Genomic DNA, 13,795 nt, shown 5'->3' on the forward strand with positions numbered 1-13,795 from the left:
AAGCGCCTTTGAACGTGTTTATCATGAAAAGGGCGCTATATAAATCTGCTATTATAATATAAATCTGGTATTATATTATATAATGTGGCATACTCACATATCAAATATTGTTCAATCTGCATCTAAAGTATTAGGATCTATGAGAGCATTAAAATTTAAATAACTTGAAAAACTCTTCAGCAAATATACATTTCTTATATGAGACCAATATTTGAATATGCATCAGTTGTTTGTGATGGCTGCACACATTATGAACAAGAAACGATTGAAAAACTACAATATGAAGCGGCTAGAATAGTGACCGGTTTATCCCGATCAGTTTCAATTAACAATTTAATAAAAGAAATAGGCTTGGTCTCTTTATCCGATCGGCGTAAAATACAAAAACTGATTTTAATGTATAAAGGTAGGCACGGAACACTACCAGTCTACTGAAATGACCTTATCCCACCTTTAGTTAACGGAACTTCGTAATAATGACAACTTTGTGACTGCAGCACGCCGTACAGAAATATTCTCAAAATCTGTAAGACCATCTTTAGTAAAGTTATGGAATGAATTAGAACATTCAATTAGAGAATTACCCTCCTTAACATATTTAAAAAGCAAAATTGAAAGAAATATTTAAGCCTCCCATTGTACCTAAGTATTTCCTTATTGGAGAAAGAGAAAATGCAGTTTATCAAGCTTGCTTGACCTTTACAATAATCACTTACGAAATGACGCCATTTGTGAATGCGGAAACGGAGAAGAAAATGCAGAACATTATTTCTTTATTTGCAAAAGATACTCTGAGGAAAGACTTCGATTATTTCAATTAACAAGACAATTTCATCCTTCAAACACAAATACATTACTCTTTGCAAAAGAAGAACTAACAGAAGAAGAAATTTTATTCAACAATCAAATCGGTTTAAGTAGTACAATAAATTCAATTAACGTAAAATGCAAGTCTTATCTATTTTTCATTCTTTTTTTCTATTTATTATTATCATTATATACATTTTTTATGAATGAAATGGTCTGTTTATGTTCTTCTTTGCTTGAACAAAGTTTGGATTTATATCAAGCATGGCTTTCTTTTGGTGCGGTCGGGATGCAGAGGCAGCTTCAAGAAACAATACAGTAGCTCCATTACAGAAATGTCTTTGATATACTTTTCTTTCTCTTGCGTTATTGTAAAAAAAAGTTTGTTTGTTGTTGATTCTTTGCTCTCAAGTAACTTGCTCACATTAAATCTGTTTAGTAGAGTATAACATTGTTTCTATGGGAAGGGCTGTATGCTGATGTTCAATTAACTCGTAGCCTGCTAAATTTCTATAATGGACTGGTCCATTATTCAATGTGGGCAGTACCACTTATCATTGAAAGGGGTGTTCACTGAAAATTTACTGACTGAATAGCGAACAGTGCAGACCATGATCAGACTGCACGGATGTGCAGGCTGATCTTGGTCTGCACTGGTCGCAAAGGCAGAATCACTTGCCGCCAGCAGGCTAAGAGTTAACTCGTAGCTCGTCCCTTTTGTTTTTTGTTATGTGTTAAAACTGTATGTACTATTGTATGTACCTTTGAAACAGGGAGCAATTAAATATGATTAAACTAAAGTAAACGCTATGACGTAGATTTGACGTACAAACAGTAAATTATTGCATGATAACACAACATTTTTTGTTTAATATGAAAACAAATCGGGTCGTTTTAGAATGAATTGTAACATACAGTTTCAGTTTAATCATGAGAAAAATTGGATCGTGTTAGAATAGAAATTAATTTGATTTTTAAGTGGTGCTACTTGAAAATGAGGCGGAAAGCATCTTATCAAAATGACATCTCACATGTTCATCCTGGATGATATGCTATATAACATAGTCCTTTATAGGCTTTCACTAGTAGGTAGGGTATCTAACCAAACTTGTGAGTATTGGTTTTTCTTATATTTTGGTTGATCGTGTTTTTATTATGACGATAATAAACTATGCCATGTAAAGCAAGGTATATGGTTACGTAAGTCAGAATAATATTCGAAACGAACTCTGATGTTGGAAAAAGGACGATCTTGGTATTTTCATATTAGTTATTTAATATATAATATTATCATTATTAAGAATATATTACTGAAATTGTATTCGCACAGTTTAAACAAGTATATTCCATCGCTAAGTATTACAAACGTTTGTGTTCTAGCTAGTTCATGCGTAGGAAAAGAAATTCCCAAGAATAACTCTCATTCTTGAAGTATGCTTATAGAATAACAACTATTAAAATGGCTTCCGAACCACATTCTCGGTTGTATTAAACCATGTAACTTCCGTGTGCTAAGATCAGTATCTGAACTAATATATAAATATATAAGTTCATTGACCTTTCCTTCTTGATTTTATAATAATTATTATACGTTAAATGCTCATAATGGCTTTGTTTAAATGTGGCTGTCACATCTTCTGTTATGAAATAAAATGTATTAATTTCTTGTTAAATCCTATTTTCGATATTTGGTTTCTGTAATATTTGTCAAAGCTGTGAATATGGATGAACACAGCAGGAAGTCTTATTGAAACTGTGGTTTTCCCCTTGCATTTGCGCTTTTTTGGCATCCTTTCCCCTTTACTATGAGTTAGTTTTCGTGCGCTTTTCCAAACATTTGATTATGCATTGCATCTATTGGGATAGCTGTTTCAGCTATTTTCAACAAAAAATTAAAGCCTTATGGAACTATATATGTATTTAAATTGATTTTCTACGCATGTCTTCATTTTGTTTACGGTGATGAACAGCAAAGAGAGAAGAACAGACATGTTGCTGCAGTATTTTCTTGCCGTAGTTGTTTTCCTAAATGCCCATGCCGCCGACCGTGGTCCTGTATCTATATTTGAGAAATGGAGACTCAAATCCAGTGGTAAGCATGATTCTAAGCCTTTCCTCGGTTCAGAATGAAACGTAATTTATAATGGTCAAAATATATTCTATCAATTAACATACTAATGTGTTTTGTTAAAGCGAAAGAAACTCGTTTATTTTCGTACTAACAACATTTATGTAATGATATCTAGGGACACTTTTTCGCGCCATTTCTGACGTAATCTGTCGTCAGAACCAAAATCCACAAACAAAATAGAGTCTATCGAAAAATCTTCCAAAATCGGCAATCAAAATTTCAAAAACAGCTCATTTTTAACAATAAACATGGACACGATACAGTAATTTTTGAGTGGATATATTATTTTTACTTAAACAAATATTATCAGAAGGAGAATCACAACATAACAGGGGCAGGTGTTGGCACCAAAAGGTTGCAAGATCAGTAGTATGATATTTATTATATTTTGTTTATACTCGTTGAAAGAATATTAGACTATGCGGATGGAGATATCCTGCTTAGGTGGTAGCCGTTATAATGATAACAAACATCATTATATACGTTGTAGAGGGTATTTTTTTATTTTAGTGAAACAGTGTGCTAAAGGATGGGTATGCTCAGAGACGTCGTGTTATCATTTCACCAAAGAAAAAGCCACGTTTACGGAAGCTTTTGTATGTGTAATGTATTTTGTGTTTTTGTGCAAGAAAAAACTATACAATTTTAATACTTCTCCTCATTAGCTTCATTAAAGATGCACTATGCTCACTTTTCGTTAGATACTTATTACATTTTGTTTTTATTCTAAACTAAATATCTTTATCAAATGTATTTAATTTAGCAAAATATATAAACTAATTGTGTATGAAGCGTTGCATCTCAATTAAATACACTCGTTATCTCGAATTCCAAGGGGTCGAGCGTTTTAGTTCGAGATAACAGCAATTCGACTTATGATATTTTGTGCAGGTGTTTTCGAGTCGGAACTTGAAAATATCTTCGAGATAGCCTTAATTTTGTGATAAATTTGTTCGAGATATCGAGTATCAACTGTATTACATCTAGTATCAGTTGTTTGTTGGCATTTATACTGTGCTTTTCTTACACATTTATTAATATGTCATATTTTATATCTTATGCTTACATAAATACTGTGTAATTGTTGTTCATATTTTTAAAATATATACTTAAGCGGCACCTGCAAATTACTGATAAAATGTATCAAATTTTGTAAATGATTAAAATATTTTATGAAAAATCAAACTTGGTAAAATGAGAATTATTCATTAGATGACTGGTTCTATGATTACAGAGAAAATGCCGTGAGATTCGAGCCGAACTGGTTGAAGTAAACGACGAGAAGGAATTTCAGTTCTTGAAGTCCCAAGCTGACCACAAAAGTAAGTGATATTTACATGTCGCAGATATTTATATGCTGTAGTCAATCTGAATATCCCCTGAGAGCAAAATTCATTAATGGTTGAGAGCCATCGTCGACACTGTCCACACCGTTCATCTATCTCGACATCAAATGATTGAAGCTGCATCATTTTTTTTGACGAATTTATTATTTCAGTTATCCCAATTTAGATGGTTATTAATGCCAATGACAAAACGGCTAGCTTAAATTGAGGGTTTAACTCCATACTGCCGTAACCCTTTCTATGTTTGATATGCGTTTAACTATATATATCACGTTATACAAATGACTCAGACCAAAGAGGGTGATGTAGGATGCTGTTGTATCACGCGAGTATATTCTTAAAATATATATTCCGCAGCGATTGAAAATTCTTTATGTTAGTCATGTAACATCAAGATGTTTCACCCCTAGAACATATATGTCTAACCGTTGAAATCAGACGTTTCATGAAGAAAGTTGAATATTAGCCATGAAATATCATGATGTTACACCTCTAAAATACATAAGTCTATCCATTGATATCAGGAGTTTCATGAAGAAAGTTGAATATTGGCCATGTAATACCACGATGTTACACCTCTAAAATACATAAGTCTATCCCCGACTCTAACACCCTGACCACCAAAATATACGACAACAAATATATAAAATTTTATGCTCCCTCCTCTGTTAATATTTTAGTTAGGTGTCACTCCTTCACTGGGGGCCTGAAAAAAAAATTAGTATACCCAAAACACCAAGACCCTTCTATCCTCCCCTGATACACTCCTACACCGCCCCTCAGTTATTTTTGTAATTATTTCTGTTCATATTCCTTTCTTTTTCAATTCCTCGCGTTCCTTCATATCGTTTTAGTACAACCAACCCTTCCTAATTCACTTACAAACAGGTAAAAATTTTCTACATTTTTTTCTACCGCATTTACTGTTCTCTGCAAGCTTATACGGCATGCAACATCATTTGGTTAAACCTTTATCCATGTACATACTTTTTAAAAACTGCGTGTAATTTATAATGATATAAATTCTCCTTACACACATAATTACGACAAGTTACCACGCTTCCTAAACATGTTTGTGAAAATCCCCAAAATTTGACCGAAGCACAGAGTACGTTTACATTTCCATGTCAGTGTCCGTGATAAAGGTCTATTAAGAAGCTTCAATAGTAGATTGTCTACCAATCATTGAAATCATTGTTAATACCATAATCATTATTTTGAAATTTCATTAAAAAATGTTTATAAGCGTACAGTCAATCGCCTGGTTAAATCATTAAATCTTTTGTCGTTACGGTTATTGTTGAAGGTGTAATGAAAAAGCGTCCATTCACATGTTATTCGAAACATTCTGATATTGTTTATAATGAATTCCTGTTGGTTCGTGTACATTTCAAATGCAATATTAGATCTATATGTGGTAACATATAACCATATCTGTTTTTATTTTAGACCTGCCATCTGACTTTTGGATTGCCTTGACCGATTCATTTGAAGAAGGGAAATGGATATGGATGAACACTTGGAACAAAGCCTCTTTTACAAAGTGGTCTCCTGGCCAGCCTGATGATAATCATAACCATCATTCTGAAGATTGTGTCCATATGATCCGTTCGAAGGCTTTCAAATGGAACGACATTGATTGTAGTACAACGAGGCAGTTTGTTTGTGAAAAGTGACATAGTTTTATGGTAAGACCTGCTGTTGAGTGAACTAAGTCTCTGGTTGTTTTTTTTTTTCTCGAAAAAAAAATCTTTATATTTCAATAACCAAATATGAATTATACATCATTGAAACGTTTCCATAGGAGATAGAAAGACCTTTCTGGATTTGATAGATATTTTTTATTCTTTATATTTTATCTCCAAATCATTTATAACAATTATTTGGTAAAAGTCTGTGAATAATTCCTGTTCCATTCTCGCATACCAGAGGTCTACCGTGATGGTTCCCTCGGTTCGTATCGTAATTTTGACGAACCTCTGTACGATTTGAATGTTCCGGCTCATGCAAATTGATGATTGATTATTAGTTTTTTTTCTCAAACAGTTTTACGTGAAGATGAACGTTTTATGCCAACTTGGATATTCAGAAAGTCAAAATTGTAAAATCCGTGTCCAAAATAGCTGAAATTCATATCAAAATAAATATCAGATTATAAAAAAACATCAGTATGAAAATTATTATAGAAAATTAAAAGTATCATTTACTAAAAAGTAGATGCTTGAAAATAATGTATGATATTTAAGTATTTATTTAGGTATTTGGTCAAGCTACTTGAATATAACATGAAAAGTGTTTTTGGTTAATAAGAAATCAAACGTACATTCAAGTCAAACATATTGCATATGTACAAACTAGTGCATTGACTGACAATGGCCATTAAAATAAACTGTTCAATCATATTGGACGAACTCTTGTTTAAATGCATTATTTCATTTAAATAACGGTCGGGCGTTTAACCAAAATGATATTGTCTTGCCAGCATCAAGCTGACTTCTATGTAGGTACAAATAAAACAGAGAAAATTACAAACTTTATTAGCCAAACATTTGCCTCGTCCCCAAGAGGATCGAACTTGAAATAATTGAAATGTCATACGAATGTGTTCACATTGAGCAAACTCATTGGACTAAATAGCAAATACTAACATGATTACACAGATAATAACCAATTGTTACTAAAGTCTCCATGTACACAATATTGTCAATGGAATATTTTGAATGACACGGAGTCATAGTTAATTTGCATCCATCACCGAAAAACGAAAATTATAGGTACTAATATCAAACGACATACAATTGTTTATTGCTAAATTAAATGGAGAGTATCAATAAAATAACACTTCAAGTTATCCTCAAAATGTAATTCCCTACACAACTAACCATATCCTTGATAGTGCGAAGGTGAACGGAACTGCATTGTACTTGACTAAAGTTATTAAGTATATTGCTTTTTTTTCAGGTACAATCCGACTGGCAGAATTCAAGATGTTCTCCTTCAGTTATCACTATAAGCCTATTTACTTAACCTACTTGACGTGTGAATGCATTATACTGGAAACTGATTCTCACCATGGAAATACAGCCCTGCGGTTTGCGCATGCTTGCAATTTACTGAAATATTTAAAATGCAATAGTTTTAGATATATTTCATGTTTTGACTTTCGAATGATATTTAACATTTAAACGAATATAGAAGAAAATGGAATTGTTTTCGTATACTTCCAATTAGTGTGCGATAAACTTTCAACACCACATGTAATATTTGACTAAAACTCTGTAAACAATGATTTACTCTTTTAACACAACTCTGACGGCTTGATTATGTGCATTTATTTTTCCTTTAAATTTGTATAATTTACAGTTCCCTAATTAAAAAATGAAAGAACTAGAAAATGAGGCATAGTGTGGTAAGACTCGAAATGTTCCGTATCTTTCCGTCAAATCTGTCTGACTTAATCATATCGTATATTTATTGACTGTTTTCTTTAGAAAACGAAGTAGTTGCTGAACTTATGTTTTAAGAGCGATAAATCTTTATGTCAACTTCCTCAGACAAAAAAGTACCAACCTCCTCGGCAGATACAATATACTGACTAAAGGTTTAAGGAAGGTTTAACAAGTGTGTCGGAAAGGTTGATACTTGGTAATCGGACCAAAGCGTTGACATAAAACGATATCCGTTTTCACATCAGTACATGAGAATAGTGAAAGTAAACATTTGACCAGCTATGCTATGTTATAAGATTACTTACTGACCTACATATGGATTTTTCTTTCAGTGAAGTAGATATTTTAAGAAGTAAAACCGTAGGCAACTATTAATAACCTCCATATTTGCCCAGTAAATAAGTAACTAAATGGACACTGCGTAATCAAGCATAAATCAGAGCCTTGAGATGTCTGATGGTTGCGGGTTTTTTGGTAGATTTATATTCTGTTTAAATGCCAGTCTATGAATATACATGAATGAGAAACAAATACAAATTTATTGTGCCTCATATCTGAGATGAACTCTGCCTGACCCAGCTTGTGATGTAACCATGGACTGGAATACCTCATCATTGATAGATCTCATATAATCTAAATGGTCAGTGTAAGTGGATACAGGTTGAATAAGAACTGCTTGTTCACTGATAATTCATCCGTACTGTTCATGAATGGGATTATTTTGTGTAGCACATGAACATCCTTTGGATGTGATTCGGAATAAAATAAAGATGCTATGATTGTCAGAAATACACTTTAACTTTGGTAGTGGGATAAACCTGCAACCAAAAAACCCAACCAGGCAGAGAGAAAGTTATTGATTTTGTCATTATTCTCAGCAGTAATTATTCTCAGCAGTAATTTGCCATTTTACAAGTTTAACAGACACCCTAAAAGTGGAATTATGGTAGGAAGTGAATTTTTACTCCTCAAAATTAGTATTAAATTTAAACATTTGGGGATTTTTAACACTGGTTTTGACACCCGTCTTGAATAAAGGACTACAACGAGAGCTGTTGTCGTTAACTTTAGATGGCAAACAATGTTAATTTATGATTGGCCTTATTTCCTCATATATGTCGCTGTTTTTGGTGTTGTATAACGTGTTCTTTACTAGTTTATATTATTCACTTATTCATAGTTTTAATGACATTTTAATAAATCTGTAAAAAAGCAAACGTTTGTTTTGTTTTGTGGGTTTAAGTCAAATATACACAATAGATCTTATATTCTGACTTTCAAGCTATAACAAAGGAGGAAGACCCAATCTTTTCAATAGTTTATTAATATTAATCATCCGAAACGACTTTCGAAATCGCAGTGAAGGACAATTCATTCGAGGTCAGCGACCTTAAGTACTCGGCCAAGTACGTCCCCGAAGGGCTTGCAATTCGATGTAAGCGACGATATATTTGAATGGCATCAAGCGAAGGAAGCGACATTTAATTTAATTAAGTTATGAATGTAGCTCACTATGCAAACTTAACTTTGATAAAGTTAAAGACATTTAATGAGGATTTTATACGTTTGAAATAAAAATCTATAGGTAAAATATATTCATGAAAGATGACCATTGGATATCTTTAAGGACCACCTCAGAACACAGACTAGCTATCTGTATGAAGCACTAATCACTTTTCTGATTGAAGCAGTGTACATGTACATGAACATGTGTATAAAGACAACCTGCTCAGAAAATTCAAAGTTTAGTTGATAATATTATTTACAATTTTAATACAATATACGCTTGAGATGAAAAAGTACGAAAAAATACCTTTAAGAATTACTTTTGTGTAAAGGTCGGCTTAATTCACAACAAGATGCACACTTGTGTGTGTCCAGACCTCATGTTTTGTCCACAGGTGATAAATCCTAAGGCTATCTAAATTGTGTATGATTATGTCTCTCTTCGTCTCAAAACATAGATATCCAGAGCCATGAAATATCGATGAAATGATTTTTCCAAAAAAATGAAAAGATTATCTAGTTGGTAACAAGACTAGCTGCACACGAAATCCGTACATTCTTTAAACTACATGATCCTATGTTGTTATTTGCGTTTAACATGTTTTATTGCATACAATTTATAAGAAGATCTTTTGGAAGTATAGAAAGCAATCAAGCAAAAGAATAGTAGACATGGATTAGCTGAATCTGTTCGTGAGAGCATTGCATTGAAACGTGCAACTTCCCTCACACCCCTTTGCACCTGTTTAAGTGGAATTGTATTATAATCAAACTGATTGTACTCCATGATACAAAAGGACTGGAAAATATAACTTCTCTGAATCTAAGTACAAGGAGACTTTCATACACAGCATCACCCACTCCACCCCTACACTGCACAAGATCCTGCTACTAGTATTGTTATAGTTGAAAAAATCTGTAAAAAGATTAGATGGAAGCATAATAAAGCGCTACCAAGCAAAATATTAAATTCGGTTAGATCAAGTCTGTTCATGAGAGGTAACGAAATGTAAAACAACTCTCACACCCTCTAGCACCGGCTTAAACGGAATGCTATCAATACTAAAACGATATGCTTTCCAATTTGTGTTAACGTTAATCGAGAGGTTAAGATTTCATATTTGTACGTGTATGTGTACGTGTATGAATTCTAGTATATGCTTAAATAAGACGCAAAGACGTACATTTACAACATAAGTCTAATTTGCTTTCTAGAAGCTGTGCATCTACGATCGTAAATTTACTTAGCTTTTTTTTTGGAAGAAATTTCTTTATATGTAAGAATTTCCCTTACGTACACGTACATGAACACGTATTCAAATCTTAAACTCTGTACTACTATGTCGTCTCAAATGACTGGTCATATTTTCGAGTTCTGTGATAACTATATTCTTTCTGCAAGCTTCGCAGCCAAGGCGCATAAATGAAGGACTAAATATGCCTGAATGTATCTTCTGGAGTTACCTGTTTTTGCTAAAGACTAAACACCACTAATTCCGGCTGTTCTTTATTTCATAGAAAATCCACTTACTTTATAACGGTTTTTCGACAATTTCTGATATATCACATTTTCACATTATGAACTATGTCGTTCATATATAAGGATTAATTACGTAATTCACTATCATTTGAAAAGACAATTCAGTCAGTTAAAGCATTAAGAAAAAATGAGTGAACAAGAAATCATTGGAGCTAACGCAATAAAAGATAGAATAATTATTTTGTTATCGAAATATAATTTTATACAAAAATCGATACAATCATCGAAAAAGAATACAGTTTTACATATTTTTGCAAGACATTTTAGTATGAAAAGCACATTATGGTGTGTAATTAAAATTGAGGCGTTTATATCAGAAAACGGACAAATGTACAGTGAAATAGATACCTTATTAGGGCATTTATTTAACGAATCAAAACATAGCAAACTACTCATATTAGACCTCTGCGTAACCAAACTCACGTGCTGAAAGTATGGTTCTATTTTAGTCCATGGTAATGATGGTGGCATGATATATTTGTAATAACAGAAATTATTTTAGTCTTTAAGTAAATTATTTTTTTGTTGTAGTACTTCTGACCAAAAGTAATAGTATGTATGACAAAAAATAAAAGTATTCATGACAAAATATAGTAGTAATAATGGCAAAATAATGCTACTTCGGTACCTATGAGCGCAACTAAGAGTTTTAAGACAAAACATAGCATATTTATGTGACAAAATAAAGTACTACTTAAGACGACCAGATATTCTAGGAATTATGACAAAATATTAAATGTAGTATATATAAACAAACATTAATACTATTTCTGACCAAATATAAAAGTATTTAATGCCAACAAAAGATTTCAATGAGGTCTGGTAAAATATCAGTGAAAGAGTTTGTCCAGATAAGCTGTCACCAGCATTAGCTGAAAAACGTGTTGGTAGCTCTTTGGTACAAGAAATGTCTCTCTCATATGTTACAGCCGATGGCAGTATTGTCATTTTCATATTTCGTAACATGAACGTTTTACAAATATAATTCCATTAATATTTTCCATTCTTGTCATTTTTATAAAAGAAGGCAAATGCTACCAGCTTTTGTAGGTATACTTTTGTTTTCCCCGTCAAAATTTTATTTGAATAAATGGAAAGAATTGCATCTGTTTCTAGTGTTGAGAGAAGAACAGATTGGAACACACCCAAGGAGGATTAACTTTTTAATCTAAATCATTTTATATTTAACTATCTGGATATGAATTACGTTATTTTATACATAAACAGTACTCAGATATTTGGATTACTCAGATATTTTCATGAGTGTATGGACAAAAATATTGAGGTCGGGGGAGAGGGTGCGTTAGAATATTTATTAGTGTATATGGTGTATATGGTGCTTTTAAACTTGCTTTCTCTGGCTTCTACAGAGTTGTGAAATATGATAAAAGAGATTTGAGTACATATGCAAATGTTGAACCCAAACGTGCATATGCAATTCTTTTCAGCAAAACTAAAAGACACGTAAAAACGAGAAAACGCAGACTTTCAGCAAAATTAAAAAATGTTGATTATTTGAATTCCAATCCATTCTTTAAGTTTTTAAGGGGAGCGGTGATCTAGTGGATAAGGTGTCGGCCGCTCAATCCAGGGGTCGTGGGTTCGAGCCCCACTGGGGTCACGACCATGACTTCTCATATGACACCAGTACTGGTTTTTCCAGGAAGCGGACTCGAGAGTGCTTACAATAAGCTTAAAGCTTTCATCACAATCGAGCTAAAACAAATTAGTATAAACTAAACAATCCATTCTTTACGAGCGAATATAATATTTTTTTCTAGCGAAACCAAGATATATGTACAAAACGTAGAATGTCCTAATCCCATGTTATTCTCCAAGAGTGAACGTATATTCTCTATCAAGTGTCAGGATCCCATATCATTGTCTATGAGTAAACACTTCTTCATTTTCTGCAAGACTAAGGTAAGTTTAGTGTCAGAATCCCGTATCATTGTCTATGGGCAAACGAATTAACATTTTCCATCAAAACTAATATACGTTAAGTGTCCGAATCTCATCTTGCTCTATGGGAATAGAACATTCATATCTTTCAGTAATGTTAAGGTATGGCCCATCTAATGGTGAATATTCAAATCTTCAAAACAATGTTACAGCAGTATACTGTATCAAGTGAGAAACTTGTATGCAAAATTTAAACAACTTTTACCGAGCCTTAAAGGAAAACTAATCCTCCAAATTTCATCCGTATTGTTTTCCGGGGGGTGGGGGTGGGGGTGGGGGGAGGGGGGGGTAATTTTATTATTATTATTATTATCGTACTTTGCTTTTGCTTTTGTTTCTGACAAAACTAAGACGGTCTCAACAGCTTTAATACAGGTTCACCTAAGGAACATAACATGTGTTCATTATTCTAAAATCCACCGAGGCGTTAAAGCCCCGATTTCACTGCCACGGTTTGGTCTCCCGGTTTATCCTGGTTAAGTGATCCGGGATAAACCTTGGTCAACCTTGATGAACCGGCGTACAACCTTGACGATTCCGTGAACGTCCGGGAAGATCCTTGATGAACCTTGGCGAACCGGCAAACGGCCCCGGATGCTTTAAAATGTTTAATACAACCGGGAATCACCGGTAACGATGGTCAAAACCGGCATATTCCGTGCAATATCGGCGCTATGCCGGCAATGTCCGGGGTAACACCGGATATTCACCTTGCTTCTACCGTGATATTCCGTAGTAATCCGGGGTAACCAGCAATCACTTTATACACGGTAGAGCTGTGGCGAACTCCGGCCCGGGACGGCAAAGCTCAGGCGAAGCACGGTATGGCTCCGTCATGTACCGATGGTGGTAGGGAAAGTTACGGTAAGCCCATGTTTATTTGCCGATTAACTCCCGGTTATAGCCGGAATATGCTGGCAAAGCCCCGGTTGAGTCCGGTAGAACCCTGTTTCACAACGGACTGTCCGGGTTTGGCCCGGTGTGTTCCGGGTGATCCCGGCCACACACTCGACGGTGACAGAAGGTGCGTCCACAAATCTACGACGGTAACAGA

At 33.8% G+C, this 13,795-nt stretch overlaps 1 protein-coding gene across 1 annotated transcript; it reads left to right on the top strand.

The window, feature by feature from the left end:
- Positions 1–2,748: 2,748 nt before the first annotated feature.
- Positions 2,749–8,613, top strand: LOC123565879 (perlucin-like). Its single transcript, XM_045359650.2, has 5 exons — positions 2,749–2,899; positions 3,449–3,534; positions 4,173–4,260; positions 5,734–5,972; positions 7,246–8,613. Exons 1-4 carry the CDS (start codon positions 2,770–2,772, stop codon positions 5,958–5,960), a joined length of 531 nt encoding a protein of 176 aa, XP_045215585.2. The 5' UTR covers positions 2,749–2,769; the 3' UTR covers positions 5,961–5,972; positions 7,246–8,613.
- The last annotated feature ends 5,182 nt before the right edge of the window (positions 8,614–13,795 follow it).

The sequence above is a fragment of the Mercenaria mercenaria genome, chromosome 8 (assembly GCF_021730395.1).
Source record: "Mercenaria mercenaria strain notata chromosome 8, MADL_Memer_1, whole genome shotgun sequence".
Classification (NCBI taxonomy): domain Eukaryota; kingdom Metazoa; phylum Mollusca; class Bivalvia; order Venerida; family Veneridae; genus Mercenaria; species Mercenaria mercenaria.

Coding starts and splice junctions, on each gene's coding strand:
- LOC123565879 (XM_045359650.2), top strand. CDS start 2,770: ATGAACAGCAAAGAGAGAAGAACAGACATGTTGCTGCAGTATTTTCTT. Junction 3,535..4,172: donor CCACGTTTACGGAAGCTTTT/GTATGTGTAATG, acceptor CTATGATTACAG/AGAAAATGCCGTGAGATTCG. Junction 4,261..5,733: donor GTCCCAAGCTGACCACAAAA/GTAAGTGATATT, acceptor TTTTTATTTTAG/ACCTGCCATCTGACTTTTGG.